Genomic DNA, 22,426 nt, shown 5'->3' with positions numbered 1-22,426 from the left:
TTGCAAACACTCCTACTGCTCCGAGTGTGGAAAGAAGAGTGACTCTTCGATTCGAAGATATGGAGAACCACCGCGATGTCTGTCCCTGCTTCCGCTGAAGTAGTCATAGGTATATTTCTGTCAAAGCCGACAAAGAGTCCCACAATTCCTTGTGGGACTCTCAAACCGATCAAATACTATTTGATTGAATCTCGACATTGCACTTACACTGCAAAACGAGACTTTGGACCGAATCTCATCCTCACGAACTGGGAATTCCAGTTTTCCAACACGTCTGAGCCAGCTTTCTACTACTAGCCGTAGTAAAAGCTTCGTCTCACTTCTCCGCCATGTCTACGGAACCGACTACGACGTACCAATTGTCGAAGATGAATAAAGGAACTGTTAAATGTTCAAAAAACTATGCTTTGCTCTTGAGTAAGTGTCTGGCCTTGTATTGTTTCACCACTCAATCGCTAATCAGTATAATAGTGAGACTACATGCCCAGGTATAACTATATCTTACGTTACATGTGGGAAATGCCGGAGAATACTTCTTCTCTTGAATCTTCACAGGATTAACTTAAAGAGCATCAAACTTCCAGAGCACGAAAAGGTCTGTACAAAGAACGTCTTGGAGATGCGGGGTTTGCAAGTCCATTGAGAGAGACAAATCAGCCGTGTATAAAAAGCTATCCTATACTCCGAATCACAAAAATTATACCCAAAACAAGAAACCAATTATCTCTTATCTCAAAGTAGAGAAAAAAAAAAACAAAACAAAACAAAACGCCAAAAGAGCTTGCCAGTGAATCAAAACCTTGTTCAATATATATGTATGCAGCTCAACTTGAACTCCGCCAAAGTGACAATTTCCCATTACGATTATTACTGCGAAACCCCTTCTTCAGATACACGTTCATAAACAGCTCCATGACAAAGCCAATCCACTTCACGAACTTTCTCCAACTCATCCACGATTTTGCCTACTTCGTTCACGAATTCGGGCATTCCGGCCCCAGCTAGACTTTGACTCGCTGTTGTTGTAGCTCGGACTCGTTCTGAAGCACTTGATGCGCTGAGACGGGAGAGAATGTGATTTCGCAATCGTGAGAGAATTAATCGGGCAACGGGATCCGAGAAATTGGATGTAGATGGTCCTGTCATGGTCTCGGTTGTTGGAGTCGGATTGATTTGAATACCCTGTGGAGCGGCAGTGGAACTGGCCTTTGCGACGGGTGCGAGAACTCGTCGAATAGTTGATGCGAGCTGTGCGCTGGCATTGGGTGGCATTGGATGTGTCGATTCTAGAATCGATTGGACCCGTTCGGCACTGATCTCGTTAAAATCCAGTGACATTATTCGGTCTGCTTCGGGTTTCCATTGTGATCGAGCGTCTCGCTTTAGTAGGTTCTTTGCTGTTAGCAGGATTGATGCTGTCGCTACCAGTTGGAATGCTTTAGCGTGTAGTCGCTCTAATCGCTGCTGATCTAGTACCAAGGTTTCCGGGATTAAGTCTTCGGAAACGGCTGCATTGCTGAGGACCAGATCAGCAAGACCATGGGCGTAAACGCGGGTGGCAGGTGGACGAGGCTCGCCGTGAATGTTCTCTGGATCTCGTTTCCTCATTTCATCGACTATCATCTTACGATGAGTTCGCCAGAATCGTCGAGTCTTGCCAAGACGGATTGAGCCGTCTGCAATGCCTCTGTCGAACGTTCGTTGTTCGTACCCAGGTGCTTCTTGAATCAACTGCGGCGCAGCAACTTGTATCATAAAGTTCGTATGATCCAAAGAGAGCAGATCAATTATTCCCATCAATCTTGCCAGTCTGTCTATGGCATCACCCGAGGTGTCCTCGGCAAAAGCCTTGACAACTGGGTCACGGTATGGTGCACATAACCGCGGCAATATTTCGTTCATAAAATCGAAGAAATTCGCATAAGAAAATGTGCCAGCTTTACACTGGCCCTCGACGAGCTTTGGATCTAACACTTCGCTGATCAGCACGTAAAGAGAGTTTCCAGGTCGAAGTGAACGAAGAAGTCGATCTTGAATCACTGTGGCCATGGCAACAGTCCAGCCGGTGCCATGTCCTGCTTCAACATCCTGCCTCATTTGCTGACACATGTGTTCCATGATATTCTTTCGAGGGCCGGTGTAAGATGTCTCTTCGATCTTGAACTCTTTATTCAAAAGCAGTTCATGGACCAATTCTCGATTATCAGGCAGAGCCGTGAGAATCTTTGTGAAACGCTCATGTGGTGAAGTCCGCTGTTTTTCCAGCTCTTGAAGGACCGTAGAATCGATATTGTTAAATGATTCGCTAATAGGAGAGGTTACGCTCTCGGTTAGAACATCTGTCGACGAAGCCGCAGCCACCTCTGCAGATCGAGGAATAGCTTGCTTCGAGGAAGAGCGCTTCTTCTCTCGCTTCGCCTTCTTGAGAGATGTTTTGATCATTTGCATGGCACGATCAGATCCAGCAAGACGTTTGAGACGGGCGAGGAGTAAGATCTGGTTCTGTCGAATTCCTTGTCTGTAATCCTCTGCGACACCACCAGCCTGGTCGTCCTTGACGGTCTGCCAGATAAGCTCTAATTCCACAAATTGGGCAAGCATAATCTCAATCAAAACGGTTGAATCATGCGATTTCCAGGCATGGAAAGCGGAGAAAAACACATTGTGCGATTCGCATAGCATTTGAAGATCAGAAGTGATGACTGATGGTGAACAGCATCCTGACGAAAGCAAAGCAGTCACTTGGTCAAAGGCCAAGAGAAGCTCACGAGCCTTTGAAATAAGATCTTGCTCCTGTTCACCATCACCACTTAACACCTCCGCTGGGTGAGTGACAATCAAATAAGTGCTGAGAAACGTGCGTACTGCACCACGCTCGCCCAATGCTCCACCCTCCATATCTTGCAATCCACACAGCCGAAGAACCTTGGTCATAGTATCCAGTACTTCCCGATTTGAAAGGAGTGCTCCCACTTCTTCAAAGGACATTTCCCGCACTCGACCCACAGATAAATTCAATCCTTTGAATTCTTGCATAACAGTCTTGGCGTGATGTGTCTTCCATACTCGCTGGATCTTTCGAGCTGCCGCATCCTGAGTGAGAGACTTCGTCACAGTCCGCCCCATCTTCTTCTCCTCAGCGGCAGGCAAACTGCTTGTGCGCTGACGTCGGTGGGTTTGCTGATAAAGAGTCCGTCGCTTCTCGGCCTCTGCGAGTTTCTCTGCCATTTCCAGCCGCAATCGAACGTGCTCTGCGGCTTGTTTCTCCCGTTGATCCTCGGCCTTCTTCTTGGCCCGTTTAACCTGGTCCTCGCACTTAGCTGCAATGTCCGCAAGGAGGCGCTCCCGGGCTTGATGGGCTGCCAAAGCTCGTTCTTCGATTTGAAAATTCCGGGTTGCCGCCTTCGCGAGCGCAGCGCGTAATCTCACCTTCTCAGCATGTAGGGCACGATCGGCCAGTCGCGCTTTGCGAGTTTCAATGATGGTGGTTCGTCGGAGATGTTGGGCGATATTGTCAGCACTCGCCGAGCCGGTCGACGAGGCTGAGTGGTGAGAGTGTAGGGAGGAGATTGAGCTTCGACGTGATGAGGCGTTTGAACCACGTCGGACTTTGCTGTTTCGGCGGTAAAAGCGAGCGGCGATGTGCGGTGGGAGAGTCAGTGGTGCAGATGCAGGTTCCGTGGATACCATTTCCACGTCCGGTTCGCTCACGGTTTCCGGGGAAAGGGGGGTAGGATCCGCATCAGGGAGGTGAATCTCGATATCTGAGTTACGACGCATGGTCGAGGAGTGATTGCGACAGCGACAGCGACAGCTATAGTCTTGTCTGCGCTGTATGCACGTGAAGGAGTACGGCGGGGCAATAACTCCGACTGATAAGCGATTAGACGAAATAAGGGGAGATGACCAGGGTGTTGGAGTTGTGTTTGAACGGACTCAAGATGATTCAGTAGATATACCCTGGCCCGCCAGGTTGTACTGGACAGACTGTGAGCTTCCAAGTTCTTGAAAGGAGAGTCGTGTAAGCTGAAGCCTGAAACGCCGGAGTATGCTCGTGCCCGAGGAGGCCGGGGTTGCGGAGGGATCCGTGCTTTGTTTCAGAGAAGACGAAAGGCGTTGAAGTTAGTTAGTTCATGGCAGAGGAAAGGAAGGATAACACGAGGGAGCGTTTCTAAATGAAGGAGAGAAAGAGAAAGAGAAAGAGTGAGAGAAAGTGAAAGAGTATGAAAACAGTGAAAGTCGATGGAAGCGGATGGCCGCAAGCAGAAGTCAACAATGCTTAGTAAGGCCAGTTTGATTCGTAAGACTGATTAAATAGTACATAATAGATAGAAATAGCTAAATTAAGGCAATATTTATATTATTCACCTCTATTTGAGCTAGTATTGGTTCGAGAATTAATGGGAACTGCAGTGTGTTGTATACTTTGTGCAGTGTTATCTCATCATGCAGTATAAAAGTACATCTTGAAGTATACGAGGAATGCATATACTTAGTACCAGCTAACGTATAGAATAGACAAATTTGGAACTTGAAATACTCAATACTAGTATTAATAATACTTGATCTAGACTACTGCAGTTTGTTTGGTTTTCTTGTCTTTTTTCCTGTGCAATTAATATTCAGGTTATACTTGTACAGACTTGATCTCCTCTAGTCACTCCTAGTTGACTAGCGTAGATCATCCCTGAACGAATTGGCGACATCGAAACAATATAGGAATATCTTGCTTAGTTGAGATGCTTGCTTACTTTCACACCCACTCTCTCATGTTATTTATTTACTACTTTACTCATTTACTCATTTACTTGTTTCGCCAGTTTGATATACTTGTCTGTTTACTATCCGCCTGGATATATGCATGACGCAGTCTACTACTACTCTAGGTAGAACACTTCAACATAGTACGGCCAGACTGATCTATAGATAAAATATCAAATTATACACTAGTGTTTGTACTTCACACAAATGTTCAATCGAGTTCATTCCATCGTGATGCTATGCAGTTCTAAATCCGAGATATGCTAGTGCCCTGCTGACCATGCAGCTGGCTATCTATGGACATGCCAATGAATCGTGGTATACCAAGGTCGATCGAATATCCACCATGATTCGGAATCCACCACCGTGAGCCAACAATATGTATCATCAGTGTTGAATCTTTAAAGATGCATTCAACCCCACCGGAGTGGCTTGTCTCGAGAATTGATGTAGATTCAAAATCTATCTTGGCATGCAAGGGACTGCGGGCAATGACTATGCATCTATAGCCCAGGCTGTCAGTATGTGCTGTTGGAGTGGGTGGCCAAGATCATGCCAACTCCACTTGTGCATCATTTGTGCACAATCGTTATTAATATTGACGGGTTCACATCATCGATGACCGAGAAGATCAATCGGTTCGATTCCATCGTCATCCTCATCGTCCTCGTCGGCTTCTTCTGACCCAGAAGATGAAGATGATTCAGCATCATCTTCATCGTCTTCCTGCTCTTCTCCTTCGGCCTTGCTTTCAGCTCCCGCGGAATCACCTGAGAGAAACCCATATCGATCTCGAAGCTTTTTACTGAGGAAGTTTAAAGCTCCGTAGTCATTATCGCCGTCAGACTTTAACGGGTTTCCGAAGAAGAGTAAAGATGACGGCTTTTCTGATTCGCGCTCTGTTGGAAGACCAAAGTAATTGCTGACCACTGGCGAAATTGCACGATTATGCGTCATGTTGTAGGAGACGATTCGGTTGTCCGGACCGGTAGACGCTGGAACACTAAGACGGGATTGTGAGGTCGAAGTGTTGTTCATATGTAGCGCTGCAAGTGATGTTGATGCTTCTTCTCCATACAATGATGCAGATCGTCGTCGAGCAGGATGCTCGTTCACGCCTTCTTCCTCGAGAACGGCGGAGATGTCCCCTTGCAAAACGCGAATTTGGGCTGTATTGTACGATTCGCACAAGTCGCATTTTAGTCCTAGCCAATGGTATTTCACGACGGACTTCGCACCACAGTCGTTGCAATAGACGAGACCCTTGGTATCTGTAAATTCAGCAGGCATCGGTTGACTTTCGATTGTGCGATCCAAGTTTCGGAACGTCGACTCCATGTTCGTGATGGTCTTACTGCATATTGGACATCGAAAGGATGTTTTTGAATGCTCGTGAAGACACTTATTATGAAGGCTGTGACCACATCGCATCACAACCACCGTTTCTGGAGAAGTAAACATGTAATCCCCACAGATGGGACAATCACACTGCGTAGATCTCTCAATGCATCTGTGGGTATCTTCTATTGATATGGGCAAGCACACACAACAGGTCTGAAATTGTTAGCATAGCCCAAGGCATGTCAATCATGAAAAGAGGTGGATGAGGCAGAAAATAGCTTACCTTGCAATGGAAGAAATCTTTCCCAAGCCCTTGTCCAATCCGACAAATGCCACAGTCATGGCAATGATAAATACTTTTCTTGCTATCGTTATCCCAAAGTTTGCAAATATCACAGTAATATTGAGCTGTCAGTTCCCCGCATTGTTCACAATTTTGTGAAGCAGGCTGGGCATGTCCACAGAGCATACAGAGCATGTTCTCCGTATCCCGACGGACGAGTGGATGATCCTCAACTTCATCGTGACAGAACCGACATGTGTACCATTTCTTGCAAGTAAAGCATTGCAATTTGACATTTCTCTTATAATGTTGGCAGCCAAGAATAGCGTCCTCGAGTTCTTCTGTGTCCGGGTCCTCATCGCCAGCCTCATCACCATTCTCAACCACTGGGGAATCAGGCTCAATTCGTGGGACATATGTTGGTTGTAAATCTTCAGCGGTGAGAGAGAATCGATTCTCGTATTGAGGGGCTGACGTATCCAAGGTGGGGCTAGTCGGACAAGGATCTGATGGTGGCTTCATTGTAGGCGCCGGCGAACCAGGAGAGTACTGCATGCCTGGCGAACTGAAGGTCGGTGACTTTGGCATCGTTGCACGGAAGGACATATACTTCTCCGTCATCAAGTCATGGACCCTCCGCGCTTTCTCATTATTGTCCAGATCCTGGTCTCGAATCGCATGGATCTTTTGCCTTAACCAGCCCATTCCATCATCCGCAGGTAGTGACATCGGACCTGATCCATCTTCTTGAGATGTGTTGTTCGAGGTCTGCTGCCCCGACCCTTGCTGCGATCCTCGTCTCGAGTATGCATCTTCATTGGGCTCGCCCTCTCGCGAGGCTACCAGATCATCACCTCGTGGCCGTGTATTGTCAAGGTTTGTTATGTTCATATCAATATGGTGTAGTTGGTTGGGAATATTATTGGCAGTGACTGGGCTGGACTCGGAAACCTCGCCATCGTGATACGTTGGTCGAGGGCGCTCACGGTCCGAGCTTTGGCGATCCATATCTTTTAAAAGGGTATTAAAGAAAGGAGCGCCATGCAATGGCCCTGCATCTCCAGTGGATAACTCTGATGCAACCCGATCTTGGTCCGGGGGAGAATAGGATCGTTGTTGTTGGGCAGCTTTGTTGATTCGTTCCGAGGGGGGCTCCGCTTCGTCCGGGTGGTGACGATGGTGGGGGGTCCGAATTCCGAGTTCGACCAGCAGCGAGTGAATATAGCTGGTCATGAAGGGCCGGATGGAGATTACATTGAAGCAGTCACCATCCAAGGCGCATATTTAGGAAAGAAAGAAAGGAAGAGGTTCGAGTTGTTTCTGAGTTTCGACTGTTGGCATGTGACGTTCTGCTGAATCATCCGCGGATCGGCGCTAACGAACTTGTACTTCCACAAGGCAACAAAGAAGCAGAAACAATACAACACAACACCAAAGCAGAAAAGATAGAGGAAATGAATGAAAGACTCGATAGCTATGCGACTCCGGCACTAAATTGTCATTTCTTTTGATATTCTACTTTGGACCGATTCATCCGGTTCTCTTCCCCGCATATCATCCTTCCGATCTGCAGCCGTTCTGCAGCCAATCTGATTACCGACCTCAAGAATTATGTCCAAAAAAAAAAATATTAAGATACTGCGGGTCTTTGATTGATGAGTTCATTGACCAGTCTAGATTGGCAGACACTGCAGAGGACCGGTCAGGCATAAAACACGAAAGCCGTAATAGATGTGTAGATGATGATGAGGCGAAAATGGACCGTCACACCCAACGGTTTCAGTCCGTAAAAGGGAGGGAAAAAGGATATTGATTCTAGTGTGGACGAGCTCTGGTGGCTGGATACCCCTTTAGGATTGTTGCTTCCTCGCTGCAGTCCGAGTTCCTGCCCAAGGGGAGGTACGGGAGCCCAACGCAAGAACTTCGGGGAGAGGTGGGTTGATGTAGCAAATGAGATCGAAAAGTCGGTCGAGGTCGAGAGACCGAGTGAAGTCGAGACTGAGAGTATGTACTAGGTATGTAAGATGAATCCTTTGGCTTCATCTTAGACATGTTCCTAGACTCTCGTTCAACCGTTCAAGAGTCAAATTAAATTGATGATAAGCGCTCTTCCGGAGGATTTCATCCTCCTTGACGAGTCCCAGGTTCCGTAGCCTATAATATGATTAGCACATGGCACATAACAACGACACATAGTACATCACGCAGAGCACAGGGCATAATGGGGATGCTTCTGCTTCTCCACTAGGCCGCATTGAATGGGGCCAACTCCCACTTACATGCGAGCGTCCTTGCCAAACGGAGTAGTTTCCCAATATCGAGTAATTAGGATGTTTTTCACGATCTTATGTTCCATATTGGCTGAACCAGTGGCACGTTCCAGGAATCGCAAGGTATTGGCAATTCGTGACGCGTCAAATTGTTCACGCGAAGAACGAAATGATGTGCGCAAAATAGTCCGTAGTGTATAACGAGCGGGTTTAGAGTAGCGAATGACTTTCAACCCCTGACGATAGAGATGTCTATAGGCATGAACAACAGTATTTCCCATGATGGTGCAGACTAGAATTCGGAATAAAAGATGAAGCAGTAGTTCGAGTGTAGTCGTCGAATATCAAAAGGTTGAAGTGTCTCCCGCCCTAGTCCTAATCGGGCCGGACACCCTTTGGGCACCGAACTTCTTCTTCCCCCACCTTCAAACATCAACATAATCTGTGGATTTGTCCTGCAGTTATTATCTGCAGTCTTGGAGGATCAGCAGAAACTGTTGTTCTAATAATCGCTTTTTCTTTTCTTCGTTTCCCTTACGTGTTCACCTACTTCACTTCAGTCAGCCAAACTCCCCAGTACATTTTTATGCTCTGACCGCCCGTTTTCTCCAACTTCCCGTCATCTCGCCCCAGCCACCAACGATTCAGATCTTCAGAAACCATGTATTGAAAGGTCCTTTGGAGAGGTTGTTTCTGAGGAACCAACCCACCTTTTCAGTTTGAGAATGGCCCGAGTTGTGAGGAGGGCTGCCTCGGCTTCGACCAGGCGGGCCCCAAGTCGGGCAATACAGAGGAGAGCTCGAAAGCATAAGGTTATTATGGAGTCGGTGACCCAGGAAAAGAAGAAGTTACAGAGTGTTGTAGGTCCTTATATCGACGCGTGATTCTAACACAGTCATCTTGTTACTTTGCTGCGACTTGTTTCGACGTGCAGTGCTAATATCATATATAGATCTCGTTCGAGGCACGCGCCCCAACCGGTTACACATTTATCCCAGCAGGAAATCCACTTCTTACCACGACCTGCAAAGAGCGATGTCGGAAAGAAGGATCCCAAATCTATGCGGTTTCGGTAGGAGGATACTGATCTTATCTCGCATAGCTTTTGGACTCTACTCATGTTCAGTTAGACCACCCCACATGCAGCCACCCATAATTTATCTCTTCATGTCCACCGGATAGGATACCATTTCCCAAGTACTGTGGTGGCAGCGGTCTGTCAAGAGTTGGGTCTCTATCTCACCAGCACGGGGAAAGCAGTGCCTTTCCATACGCTGGGGTCACTGGAGACTCGTCCAGCAACTGATGCCGATAAGTCTCAACTAACTATCAACACTGAAGCAAGAGATGCCATCACAGATCTTTTCCCTAATATCCCACAAAATGATCTTCACCAAATCATCAAAACTGCGTTTCAAAAGGTATGTAACATCCCCTGAGAGATTCAGCAAGAAACGGGGGAGTGTGAAAAAGGCCGGGAATACCTGATAGCAGCAAATTCTAGGGTCAACGTAAAGTGGGCACTGCATCCGAGTTGCCTTTAGCTCGTCGTGCACAGCTTGCTGTAGTGGCACATATTCGCCATCTTTACACCGATTATGACCGACTTTTGAAATCAGGATCCTTCCACGAGGCAAGGTCTACCGTGGAACAGCCAACCCTAGCTAAGCTTGTAGCCTGGCGCGGAGATGACGAGAATGGCCAAAAGGTCCTTGAAGATGTGTTCCGTGAAGTCATCGTGATCTCCGATGATGACGATGATAGCGAAGTCGAGGAAGATGCCCTTACTTCAACAGATAACCGGGACCACAGCGTGGAGATTCTTTCCAGTCATGCTAGAGCCCATGACATTCAAACTCGTCCTGTTAGTCTCTTGAACACTGCAACCTTGGATCCCTTGCGCGAGATGTCCGAGGAAGCACCGCCTGGGTTCCGAATTATTCCTAGTGTCCCCAAAAAGGCTGTCGACCGTCGAGGGTTCAGTCGATACCAGGCCTGGAACCGTGCCCTCACTAAATATGGGACGAACGCCGCCGCTCAGAGCACTGAACCAGTCCGGTCAAATGGTGCCTCGACTGAACAGCCCAGCCCACGCCATGGAAAACGCCCCATTCCCCCAGTCCATGAAGCTGCGGATCCTCCTAGGCGTCGTGACATTGCTCCCAATCCTCATTCTCAGCCTCCGGAAAGTGGCCATACCAGAGTTGTTTCAGGTCCCAGTCGGTTTGAAAATACCGCTCACCGTAAGGTGAATGCCCCAGAGCGAATATCAGGTAGTGGTCATCTAGGTCCTCAGGACAGACGTGGTCTTTTGGAGGTCCAACGAACTGTATCTCATCAATATGGGTCCAGTGGGCTCCCAGTACTAACTACACAGAAGTCATCTGAATTCCATCGCCTGGATCAAAGTCCTCGTTCTAGTGGAATTGCGCCTTATCCCCCGGGCAAACCTCATTTGAATTCCAACCCTCGTACCGAGTGGATTCCTACTACCAACCCAAGTGCAAATGCACCAGTCTTCGTGAACGGGCACAAGGAAATCCGTCCAATTAATCAGGGTCAGAGCCAGAGTCAGTTCATGGCCCGAACTGAAGCTCCTATTTCCCATGCACCCCGACCAGGAGCTGTCTCCCAGGACTACGTATTACCTTCGATTGAGGCACCTTGGCCACAGGACAGGCGAAAGATGGATGGCCGTCTTGAAAGCATGACTAAACGGATGAGCCTCCGCTCTGTAACCCCCAAACAACCGGGAGAATCGTCCCAACCTGGCAGTCCTGATGACCCGCTTTCCAAGAGACGACGACTGGCTTACCACGTACCCCCACTTCAGGAATCACGTCCGGATCCTTGGAATCCAAGACCTATTGCTGCTCCCGTTTCCGAAGCATTGGCCCCGAGAGGCTCGTATCGACGCGAGGAGCTTGTCCCAGAGTATCGCGTTCAGGACGGGACTTCTGCCCGTCGGGAGTATCTCGCACCAGCAGATACGTATCAAAGAGATCGACAAGTTCCACAAGATGCCAGGCCACTCGCATCATTGGACCGGGCTCGACTTGTCGACCCCCATGATCATATTCACATGCACCCACAATCTGGCCCTCCTATAACAAGTGGGATGGTTCCAGATGAGCGTGCTCTCAGAGTCGCTCCGGGCATTCCTCCCCGTCCTGCTTACTATGATGACCGTAGCCCTCATGCCCGACCCGCAGTAATTGATAGCCCCCGTGATCGGCATGTTCCTGGTGTATCCTCGAACGGGAAGCTTTACGCTGATGGATTTGTCCGTCATGTTGATTTCCGCGAGGTTCGTCCGGTCGAGTACTTTGTTCAACGACGAACTCAGCTGCAGACACAGCCTCAGCCTCAACCTCAACCTCGAGGACGAGAACGAGACCGAGAATCCAGTGGTCAACCCAGAACTAGGATGCCCGAGCATTACATGTCTAAAGATCGATCCCAAACTCAACCTCCGGAACAACATCCATCTCCAGTTCCACGCGTTACTCACACTCACGATCAGACTCCCCATTATCCTGCGGCTCTACCAGGTACTCGTCAACCCCGAGGTCCCGCTCCAAATACTCGTGATAGACGACCTGGGAGCGGACCTGGTCCGAAGCGGTAGGTTCAGCATGATAGCATGTTCAGCATGGTGCACTAACTTCAATTAGACGTGGTGACCCTCGATCCTTTCAAATGGCCGAACAAAGTCGACCAATTTATGTTCAAAGAGTTGAACCACAACCTCCTCAGTACAATATGTCTGAAGGTAGACATGTTGTCATTGTTGATTAATGGTTTTATGACGTGGCGTTTTGGTGTGAATCCTTTCGTTTGCATTATGGTTCTGGTTACTCTTTCTATCCTATGATACCCATGTCTAGATTAAGATCCTCATGCACAAATCAACCCCCTTTCCCTACTCTTTCATTCTCATTCTTCTTATTCGTTCAGTATTGTGTGATATAGTATGGTGTGGTATAGTGCACTCCAATGCATTGACCAGATTACAATCTCCAGTTCATACCTAAGTAGAGATGAAGGTGAATGCATATATTCGCTCATTTGAATCAAACACATCATTCCCTTCTTCCCCTTCGCCCCATTCATTATATTCTCGTCAAAAATTCTCTTTATGCGCTGTCCTCATCCTTAAACACCTCGCACCTCCCCATCAGCCTCCCCACTATTGACAGCCTTCCCAGTCTTCTTAATAGTAGCCAAAACAGTATCATAAGAGAGATCCGGTCCGGTCGTAATATTCGCCGTTTGTGACTCGAGATTCACATCGAAGGTTTTCACACCTGCTTTTTGTTAGCGGGTGCGGAGCGGAGCGGAGCGGGGAGGCGGGGGGGAAGCAAGGAAAGGGAAGGGGAAAGGGATACCGTCGAGTTTTTTGAGGACACGCTCTACGGCGCCGGAGCATCCGCCGCAACTCATGCTGATGTTGAATTTATAGGTGTGGTCTGACATTTTGAGTTGATTGTGTGAGGTTTGTGGTTTTGGTGAGGTGAGGGTTGGTGGGAAATTGGTGGAAGTGGGGGAGAAAGAAAGAGGTGAAACGGGAGATGGAGATGTAAGGGGGGGGTAGAAGGAAGGTCAAAGGATGATGAGGGTTTGTGGTGGATTTGTAATATGTGTAGTTTTTATTATATAGGTGTCTTTCTTAATTATTTAATTTCGTTTCTAGTTTGTATTTTAGATAGTGTTTATTGGTATAAATTATGGATTTAGGGTTGAGTTATTTGTGCTATTGGTGATGTGCTTAGCGTCACGCAATAAACGCGCGGGTTGAGGTTTGAACTATGAAGGTCTAATTTAGGACTTGGGAGATTCGTGGTATTCTGGATGATTCTTTGGGTATATTAGAAGGGTTAGATGTTATTTTCATTGTGCTTTGATGAGATGGCTAGCTGCTGCTGGCTGCCTAGAATCCTGCTGCTCGTCTCTTCTTCTTGGTCTTCTTCTTGATTTCACGCGCACCAAATGGTCCTCGTTCTGTTTGTGTCATTGGCGTTTCATCAATCGTTAGTTGGCTACTGGCCAAGGGCTGTGAAGATGCAATAGTCGGCCAAGTAGGCTGACTAGCTCGAATTATAGGTGCCACGGGGGTTGGTGGGAGACTGGTGGCTTCTGGTGCGACGGACTTGGATCGCGATCGTTTACTGCGTGGGCGACGCGAGCCGTACATTCTTTGAGATTCCTCGTTTTCAATCATTCGATTTGTCTTTGTCCATTCGTAGGTCGTTGGGTCGGTGCCTGTTTTCCAGTGGGAGAGAAGTTTGGTGAGCTTGCGGGGTTGTCGGCGTGGCTCGCGAAAGGTGGTGAATGCGGCCAGATTGCTGTATATTCCTGTTTGCTTGATTGGATCGCTGGTTTCTTGGGTTGGTGCTGTTTGCGAGCTGCCTATTTGTGTAGGCTCTGTCTGGTTTTGACTGCTTGGTAGCTGCGACTGAGAGGAGAGTAATTGCATTGCGGTGCTCTGTGACGGTGGCATGGATTTCGATGTAAACGCGGGTGTTTCGGTAGGGTTGGGTATGTTGGAAATCCGAATAACACGCGCTAGGCAGAGATCAAGGGTTATATCACGGAGCATCTTTTCCTTCAGGACTCGAGTTTGATCTGATATGCCTCCGGGTCCATGAGGAAGACTGGTCACCCAGTCCGTTACGAGCTGTTCATAGGTATCCAAATAGTCCAATCTCGAATACTCTGCTTGGGGGATATTCAGAACACCGTGGAACTGCTTCGAGAGATGGAGCGGTAAGATCATAAATCGTCTCTGAGCTCCAGAGCCGGGTTCCCTCAGAGCAGTCGCGACCAATCCTGCTAGATCTTCTGCTCCATCGTCAATATCCTCGATCCGGGGCCGATCTCGGCTTAATTCGAGCCTGGATTTAAATTAGTCAGATGTCTCGAAAATGCATGCGATGCTGAACTGACAGGGTCTGGCTTGCGCTCCATTCGTCAAGCGTGTCCAGTGTCTCGTCCGCTACACCTTTGGCCAGCTGACCTAGAGTTGGCCTCGACTGAAGCGATTTAGAATCGCCATGTCCTGTACCCATCAATATGTTCTCCAACGCTGCTTCATAGATTGTGGTCATGTCTAATGTCCATTCTGAAGGATATCTCCTCTGTTCCTTTGATGGTTGAGCTTTCTTGATACCTGCACGCGGTAGAGTAGCTGCCGATTCATCCCAGTCATCAACGATAAAGTTCTCATCGTCATCAATCCCCGCTTTTGGACGGCGTCGATGAGATGCAGCGTTTCTGAGTTGGAGTTTGGGGCTCTGGCTCTCTTCGTCGAACTCATCCTGCTCGTCGCCTGTGGAATCGGGGCCGATGAAGAGGGTTTCGTGCACGGCAAAGGATGAATCCGACCAGAATAGTTTGACAAGATTCAAATTCTTGTTGTACTCCGTAGCCGCTGGGTTGACGGGGGCATACTCGATTTGTTGAAACACAAAGGTCGAATAGGGCGTATTGAATATTTCTCCCAGAGGGGATACTTCACATGTTGATGGAAGATCGAGTAGCGTAGTGTCAGGCACCACAGGTACGTACTCAGAATCAGTCTGAGTATCTGCGATTGTGGGAAATTGAAAGGTCTGCACTAAAGTGGTAAGACGAGAGTAAAGCACGATGTGAAAATCTACTTCTGTTAGCTAAACATATCTCAAAAGAGCATTGGAGCACGTACTGTCCCCCACTACAACATCACTTAGACAGAGTGTTGTATCCTCGGGGTCTCGAAAATGACGCCAGGCCAGTCGAGGGCTAAGAGGTGGTCTCTGTCCACTGGCATTCGGCTCTGCCATTGCAATATCGAACCAGAGCAATCGAGTAGTCGTGAGGACGAAGAAATGTGATGTATTTTGTACACTTCTTCGTACATCCAGGACCCATTCTGACTCCAAAGAAAGTCCCAGCTCAACATGGCTGGTATAATTTTCCTCTCCAACAATTTGACAAACCATTACACAACGTCGGTCAGATACAAGGATCGTCGAAACATCTCCAATCCACTCAATCGATCCCCAACCATCATATTGGGGACCATTTGGCTCGCGGGTATGATCCATCCAGGGTAATGAGCCCCTCTTAACACAGTTCGCGACAAATGCCGACTTTCGTTTCCGTGGATGACCGGTTATTTCCCAGATACTCCAATATCCCTCATTGTCAACGATACCAAGTTGTCGAGGATACCAGGGATTAAATGTCACATCGGCGTGTGGTGCACCACCGGTTTGCGCCATTGATATTTCAACGACTGGGTTCGCATCCACAGAGGAATTCTGTCTCGGCGCAATAAATGCTGCTATGTCGTCTTCGGGCATATATTGTGGTACAGATTCCCTTCGGTATAGGCGAGGACGGAATATGATAGTCACATTGGATAGCCTAGCTGCCATCCAGTGCGGTTTTTCTTCTAATGATCGTGCAAAGGATACCTGGAGTATAGGTGCGCCTCGTCTCGACCACTCGGCTGTCTCGGTCTTACCAATAGATGGAATTTTTAGCGAAGGTCCATCGTCCAGCTCAACTTTGTCTTCGGCTAAGACCCTGAACGTTATTGTGTTACCGCATTCTCCGGTCACGGCTGCAGCGATAGCGACGGGTTGACGGATTCGGTTTCGAATTCGGGAATCCTCCAGAGCGGGATCTGCGTATCCGATATCAAGAAGTGAAGATACCTGGGGATTGTATCTTTGAATCGTATTCACGACGGCTCGCGAGAGTGTATCATTTTGAAAGGAGGGCCATCCAGCTGCAAGGTCAGGAAGCACCTTTGGAATCAAGTGATGTCCTGCGGATGGGAGATGCTCGATGAATCGTCGACGTGAGGTTGCAATCAACGGCGATGGGATAGTCGTTTTAGTCAACCCACTACTTAATATCGGTGAGGGCTGTTTCAATGATCTGGTAAAGGTCCATGATCGAGTATCTGGTTGATAGACGGCTCTTCCTACGTGCCCATAATGTAGAGCACTTTCAGGATGTTCATCCATGAGATCTTGCTTTGCGCTTTGCAATATGCGCAAGGGCACACCGGGACATGTCGGTAATAGTCTTAACTTCCGAGTATGCAGAGATGTAGAGTGAGACTCTGCAGAAAACCCGAATCAAATTTGAATTCAAAAATGAAGTTGAAGCGGAAAGTTGTGAAGAAAGTCGAGGTTGCCTCAAAGTGGAGGCTCCCAAATTTTTAGGCTTATCGATAAGCGCGTTGCGGCGCAACCCAAAACAAATCGACTCCGCGTCAACGTCGACCTTCAATCTTCATCTTCGTGTACAGCGAGAGCTTGACAGGTACAGCAACCACAACAGCTCTAATCTCATATCATGGCTTCGACTTTTGATCCGTCACTCTCAACGAGTGGAATGCGTCCACCTCTTGCTTCAGCCGACGCACCATCAATGGCCGACTCCCTGCCCAGCATCAACTTTGGCTTCGAGGATTTGCGCAATCGCATGGCTCAGTTTACAGCCAAGTTTGATGCGGTTATCGAACGTGGTCGGAAACAAGTCTTAGAAGAGCGGAATCAGTTTCATATTAATCTCGCTGAATTACAAGGTATGAAAAAGGGGGATTGTTATGATCTGCGTTGTGCTGCGCTGCTCCGCATCTCAAGTATTACGCTAACATCGCCTTTCTTTCAGAGGACGAACGAATGCGCCAAAGAGACATTGAAATAATCAACCTCAAATCCCAAACTCACGAGCAAACCCTCCAAAAAGAAGCCGCCGAGGCCGCAGAAATGCACGCTGCCATATCGTCCATCACAGTGGAACGAGACTCGAGACTTGCAAAACGCGATCGTCTCAAGCAGCAGATTGCAGAGACTCAAAAGTCTATTTCTCAACGTGTTGAAGCGCAGAGGGCTCATGCGAAACATCTAGATGCTCAGTCTAGACTGAATAATCCCGAGCTGGACTTTTGGCAGGATTATCTTTGTTTACGTATTGAAGGGGCTGGTCGGGAGGACCGGTTGAAGTTTGTTTATAGTCATCTTTCTGAGAAGGATTGGGAGGATGAGGCTTGGTTTGAATTGGGAACTGCTAGTCGTGACTATGAGGTATTTCATACGAGACCTAAATTAGATCGGGATGCCTTGGAAAAAGAGGTGGATCTTGTGAATGATGATCGGGATTTCGGGGCTTTTCTTAAGAGGATGCGGAAGCTCTTTGCTGAGACGATGAATTAAATTGCAGAATGAATGGAGGCAGACTGAAGTAAAGGATGCAGGAAGGGATGAGATGAATATGCGATGGGGTAAAGAATATCCTTGTTTTAAGATGTTTATGAATGTATATGGATAATCGGTTCGTTATTGATCATCACGTTGCGTAGCTCACCAGAGTCCGTCTAACCACCAGTAGCCTCACGGTAGAATGCAATACTCCGATTCGCACCTCCTGTTGCGAACCCTTCTGACCGGTTTGCCTTTGGGAGCCACTTGGCACTCCAAACTGCCTTCTCGGTCTCGGAGTGTGTCGCGACGCAGCTTTGAGTGTCGATTGACCAAACCTTGACCTTGCCATCAAAGGAGCTATATGGTGATCAGCTATGACCCATAGACAGAAAAGGGTGAGTAGAATAAATGTTGGTGTGTATTTACCTGCTCAGAAGATATTCGCCGGAGTCACTCCATGAAAGAGACAAGATCCAGGCTGTGTGACCGGAAAGGTTGGCGATTTGCAGACCAGAGGATGTGTCGTAGAGTACAATGACTTTCGAGTCGCCTGCTGCTGCGAGGATCTTACCTCCTGGCGAGAAGGCGACGTTTCGCACAGGCTTCACGAGACCTGGGATATAATCAGTAACCGATCCAGAAGATATGCCCCGGGCTGCTAGTGGGTATGTGCATACCAGATAGGGAGAATGGCATTCGACCATCTTCAGTCTTGAACATATAAACAGCACCATTTTCATGTCCACTAGCAATGAATTTTCCATCGGGGGACTGTTGACATCAGTAACGTATTTCCAGATGAATATTATGTACTGATTTCTTACCAAGTCAATGCACATGCCAAAACTGCCTTTCGTCTCATGGTCACGTATTTGTGTCCCATTCTCATTGAGATCCCATACTCGGACATGGCCGTCTTGAGAAACACCGGCCAGATATTGCCCATCTTCCGATAATGCGATTGCCCATGCATCCACATTCTTGAGTGTACCTGCGCGGGGAAAAGATATAATTTTAGCATTGAGGATACATGTCATAGATTAGATACTGTTTATACCGGTAACTGCCTCATCTAGAGACCAATGTCCATCCTGGCAAGACCAGGCCTTCACATCACCTGCGAAGCCGGCGCTAATTGCGCGTGAGCCCTTGGCATCTGTCACGATATGATGACAGCCCAGTGTGTGGGCACCTTCAAGAGACTGGACCAGCGGGAATTCCGTATCAATTGTAGAGTGGATTTTTATAGAAGGAGCACCTGAAGCTGACAAGACTTGCTTGCTTGTCACAGCCAGAGAAAAGATATCCACAGGGTGTGCTGGGGGAGTGTTAGTTGAGAATCAGTGCAAATGGATGATAGACCTCTTACCATTATCAGCTGTACCCCACGCCAGATATTGTCTCGACTAAGAGTTGTGTTGTTAGTCTACTACTCCTTCCTTTGAAGAATAGTCTGAACTTACCATACTGATTGCTTTTCTCTCTGACTCGATGCAGTTGTCGAAAAGCCGTGGATGATGACGTTTGGTGGAGAGAAGCTGCAGTTCCGCCTTTGCGAAGGCGGTCCACTTGAAGCGCGGTTTAGTGGGGGATTGTACATTTCATTATAATTTAATTAAGATGATCAATTGGTTTTATAACATTGATAGATGTTTATATTGATTAATAGACGAATGGATGGATGATAAAATGTTTAGATAGTTCTTTATTTCGCAAGTCCATTGACTAGAATACATATATCACAGTAAATCATTTTGCCTCCAGGACATTCAAACGCCAGGTGCCATGCGAGTGGATCGTAGCCACATCCTCAAATCTAGAAATACATTCAATGCCCTTGCATTCCTCGGTTCAGCATATCTGCTTTTTTTTTGGTGCCAACCTTCGGGCCTTTTCGGTGGAGAGTTTGACCTTATTCCGTCATGATGATCGAGATCTCATGCTGTCTGCGCTGTCTTCCACGAATCCTTGATTTCTACTCATTGTTAGCTTCTCCCCTTCGATTAAGCTGTGCAAGTGTCATATCTAGACGCAGTTGAAAGCGACTGTCACTCAATTCCATATTGCAAACAGTCGCAATCCCCAACACAAGCACAAACTCTGGATATCGCATCCACATACCTCGCACACAATGAGGACATAACAGATGGGCGCGCTTAATCTGACCACAGCCGGGACACTTGTTCAAACTCTGAACATCCTTCAGGGCCTTTCCAGCCATTTGACGGTGGCGCTTCTTCATGTGGGAAGTCTTCTTCTTAGGAACGGCGCGGAGAACGGATTCCCAAAGATCGGCGAGTAGCGGAGGAACGGTAATGGCGATGGGAATGGAGGGAAGGGCGAAAGCGACCGGCGCGAGACGCGACATCGGTGAGAAGAGACGCATAGCCATTATGATGTTAACTAGCAGTCGTGCAGAGTTGAAGTGGGTGGGAAGGGAAAGTGGTGAAGATGAATTGAAGGCGAATTGAATCAATCTGGAGAAACTCGGTTTTGCGTGTCTTGACGCTAACCCAATTTGGTAAGGGGCCACCCCTGAGTTCGATAGGAAATAACAATCCAACTTGCACCTTAAGGGGTTTCTCCATCTTCACTTGAAATATACTCCCCAAAAAAAACCTCCATTACTGTTCGCAATGGCTGCCGCTACTTCTGCTGCTTCGGCTCAGCAGCCCACTGTTTTCCCTCACAGTCATGTCGGTTTTGACAGTATTACTTCCCAGATTGAGCGGAAGCTGTTGAAGCGTGGTTTCCAGTTCAATGTCATGTGTGTTGGTAGGTGATAGCTAAGGCTGAACTGGGGAAGGGCTGATGGCGGGGTCTGAGGATATTCGGAATTTACTGACACTCGCAGGACAAACTGGTTTGGGCAAGTCTACTCTGGTCAACACCATCTTCGCATCCCACTTGATCGACTCCAAGGGTCGTCTCACCCCTCAAGAGCCCGTTCGCTCCACCACCGAGATTCAGACTGTTTCGCATAGTACGTGGTCCGATATACACCAATAATGAGGGAAAGGGACTTGAGAAGGGGTTGCATTGGGCATTGCTGATGATATATACTAGTCATTGAGGAGAATGGTGTTCGTCTTCGTTTGAACATCGTGGACACACCCGGTTACGGTGACCAGGTGAACAACGACCGATGGTGAGTCGAGTCTAGTCGAGTCCTGGATCTGTGTGAATCGTCAGAACCATATATACTAACTATGGATACAGCTGGGACCCCATTGTCAAATATATCAAGGACCAGCACTCGGCATACCTCCGCAAGGAACTCACCGCGCAGCGTGAGCGTTACATTCAAGATACCCGTATTCACTGCTGCTTGTTCTTCATTCAACCCTCCGGCCATGCGTGGGTTCTCCTCCTCAATTCAGCTACCTGGGTAAAGTTCGAAACTAATAATCTTGTAGTCTCAAGCCCATCGATATTGTCGTCCTGAAGAAGCTGTCCGATGTCGTCAACGTTGTTCCCGTTATCGCCAAGTCCGACTCCCTGACCCTTGAGGAGCGTCAAGCCTTCAAGGAGCGTATCAAGGAAGAGTTCTCTTTCCACAACCTCAAGATGTACCCCTACGATAATGACGAGCTCGACGATGAGGAGCGCTCTATCAACGCTCAAATTAAGGTAGATTATATCTCCACATATTGTGTCGCGGACAGGATAGGGCAGCTAGCTGACGTTCTATACAGGAAATCATTCCCTTCTCCGTTGTCGGAAGTGAGAAGACTATCGTCGTCAATGGCAAGCAGGTTCGCGGACGCCAGAACCGTTGGGGTGTGATTAACGTCGAGGACGAGAGCCACTGCGAATTTGTTTACCTGCGTAACTTCCTCACCCGCACTCACCTGCAGGACTTGGTCGAAACTACCAGCCAGATTCACTACGAGACCTTCCGTGCTAAGCAGCTGCTCGCGCTGAAGGAGAGCAGCGCTGCTGGTGGTCACTCGACTGGTGGTAGCCGACCTATCAGTCCCTCTGCAGACCGAGAGCTTAGCCGCAACTCTCAACGTGCCGCCATGAACGGCTACTAGACCTGTTCCTCTTCTCTATTCTCAATTCTTGAATGGTGTTGGTGTGGTCTTCCCTCCACGTTCTGGTGAAGTGCGCGCCGCCCTGATGCCCAATGATAGCAAGCAGAACCCTCGCGCTTAAAACTTACTGTCCCTTTCGACTCCAGCAGGCCCTTGCAGATATCCCCCCGTTTCTTTTTAAACTTGTTCTTGTTCTTTCCTTTGCGTCTTCGGTCTTTTTAGGTCCTGGGTTTCCACTTCTGCTGGGACTAGACTTTATTTATCTAGGTTGTGTCTTGCCGGGGAAAAGAGTCTGGCGATCAGGGCTGCTTTCAAGCTCTGCTTCTTTCCATGTACTTAGTTTCCTTAATTGTCTCTCATGAGAAACTTATCATTCGAGGCTATGCCGCTACGCTGAGCTTGTATTGCAATGTCGGTTAGAGGCAACTGGAGCGTCTATCGATTAATAATATTTCATTCACTCGATTATTTTGCGTATATATCGATATCAATGTTGAATCATAGCTGAATCAAATCTTTCGAGACTGAACCAAA

General features: G+C 47.9%; 10 protein-coding genes across 10 annotated transcripts; 3 read left to right on the top strand and 7 right to left on the bottom strand.

Annotated features, from left to right (window-relative positions):
* Window positions 1-867: 867 nt before the first annotated feature.
* On the bottom strand, window positions 868-3,780 carry N7469_006682 (IQ calmodulin-binding motif domain protein; the record flags this gene model as incomplete). The annotated part of the gene is made up of 1 exon (XM_056645600.1): window positions 868-3,780. The coding sequence occupies one exon, from the start codon at window positions 3,778-3,780 to the stop codon at window positions 868-870; it is 2,913 nt and encodes a 970-aa protein (XP_056499041.1).
* Window positions 3,781-5,373: 1,593 nt separating this feature from the next.
* Window positions 5,374-7,618, bottom strand: N7469_006681 (RING finger and CHY zinc finger domain-containing protein; the record flags this gene model as incomplete). Its single annotated transcript, XM_056645599.1, has 2 exons — window positions 5,374-6,315; window positions 6,386-7,618. 2 exons carry the CDS (start codon window positions 7,616-7,618, stop codon window positions 5,374-5,376), a joined length of 2,175 nt encoding a protein of 724 aa, XP_056499040.1.
* Window positions 7,619-8,424: 806 nt separating this feature from the next.
* On the bottom strand, window positions 8,425-8,936 carry N7469_006680 (uncharacterized protein; the record flags this gene model as incomplete). Its single annotated transcript, XM_056645598.1, has 2 exons — window positions 8,425-8,539; window positions 8,665-8,936. 2 exons carry the CDS (start codon window positions 8,934-8,936, stop codon window positions 8,425-8,427), a joined length of 387 nt encoding a protein of 128 aa, XP_056499039.1.
* Window positions 8,937-9,380: 444 nt separating this feature from the next.
* Window positions 9,381-12,453, top strand: N7469_006679 (DUF2293 domain-containing protein; the record flags this gene model as incomplete). The annotated part of the gene is made up of 5 exons (XM_056645597.1): window positions 9,381-9,515; window positions 9,608-9,727; window positions 9,786-10,076; window positions 10,160-12,279; window positions 12,330-12,453. 5 exons carry the CDS (start codon window positions 9,381-9,383, stop codon window positions 12,451-12,453), a joined length of 2,790 nt encoding a protein of 929 aa, XP_056499038.1.
* A 357-nt stretch (window positions 12,454-12,810) lies between these two features.
* On the bottom strand, window positions 12,811-13,131 carry N7469_006678 (copper metallochaperone ATX1; the record flags this gene model as incomplete). The annotated part of the gene is made up of 2 exons (XM_056645596.1): window positions 12,811-12,962; window positions 13,044-13,131. 2 exons carry the CDS (start codon window positions 13,129-13,131, stop codon window positions 12,811-12,813), a joined length of 240 nt encoding a protein of 79 aa, XP_056499037.1.
* A 454-nt stretch (window positions 13,132-13,585) lies between these two features.
* Window positions 13,586-16,670, bottom strand: N7469_006677 (uncharacterized protein; the record flags this gene model as incomplete). Its single annotated transcript, XM_056645595.1, has 3 exons — window positions 13,586-14,549; window positions 14,602-15,316; window positions 15,359-16,670. The coding sequence occupies 3 exons, from the start codon at window positions 16,668-16,670 to the stop codon at window positions 13,586-13,588; spliced, it is 2,991 nt and encodes a 996-aa protein (XP_056499036.1).
* A 334-nt stretch (window positions 16,671-17,004) lies between these two features.
* On the top strand, window positions 17,005-17,867 carry N7469_006676 (kinetochore Spc25 family protein; the record flags this gene model as incomplete). The annotated part of the gene is made up of 2 exons (XM_056645594.1): window positions 17,005-17,236; window positions 17,323-17,867. The coding sequence occupies 2 exons, from the start codon at window positions 17,005-17,007 to the stop codon at window positions 17,865-17,867; spliced, it is 777 nt and encodes a 258-aa protein (XP_056499035.1).
* Window positions 17,868-18,028: 161 nt separating this feature from the next.
* On the bottom strand, window positions 18,029-19,321 carry N7469_006675 (SKI complex subunit WD repeat protein SKI8; the record flags this gene model as incomplete). The annotated part of the gene is made up of 7 exons (XM_056645593.1): window positions 18,029-18,212; window positions 18,282-18,468; window positions 18,533-18,626; window positions 18,680-18,846; window positions 18,913-19,173; window positions 19,225-19,261; window positions 19,319-19,321. 7 exons carry the CDS (start codon window positions 19,319-19,321, stop codon window positions 18,029-18,031), a joined length of 933 nt encoding a protein of 310 aa, XP_056499034.1.
* A 471-nt stretch (window positions 19,322-19,792) lies between these two features.
* On the bottom strand, window positions 19,793-20,247 carry N7469_006674 (mitochondrial 54S ribosomal protein bL32m; the record flags this gene model as incomplete). Its single annotated transcript, XM_056645592.1, has 2 exons — window positions 19,793-19,830; window positions 19,977-20,247. 2 exons carry the CDS (start codon window positions 20,245-20,247, stop codon window positions 19,793-19,795), a joined length of 309 nt encoding a protein of 102 aa, XP_056499033.1.
* A 244-nt stretch (window positions 20,248-20,491) lies between these two features.
* On the top strand, window positions 20,492-21,892 carry aspD (septin aspD; the record flags this gene model as incomplete). The annotated part of the gene is made up of 6 exons (XM_056645591.1): window positions 20,492-20,630; window positions 20,710-20,838; window positions 20,922-21,003; window positions 21,075-21,212; window positions 21,272-21,485; window positions 21,551-21,892. The coding sequence occupies 6 exons, from the start codon at window positions 20,492-20,494 to the stop codon at window positions 21,890-21,892; spliced, it is 1,044 nt and encodes a 347-aa protein (XP_056499032.1).
* Window positions 21,893-22,426: the final 534 nt, after the last annotated feature.

Source organism: Penicillium citrinum, assembly GCF_028827155.1.
Source record: "Penicillium citrinum strain IBT 23319 chromosome Unknown utg000006l:1.0-3011923.0:1.0-3012962.0, whole genome shotgun sequence".
In the NCBI taxonomy this organism is placed as follows: domain Eukaryota; kingdom Fungi; phylum Ascomycota; class Eurotiomycetes; order Eurotiales; family Aspergillaceae; genus Penicillium; species Penicillium citrinum.
The sequence above is the reverse complement of the archived record's forward strand: the minus strand, read 5'-3'. Positions and strand labels throughout refer to the sequence as shown.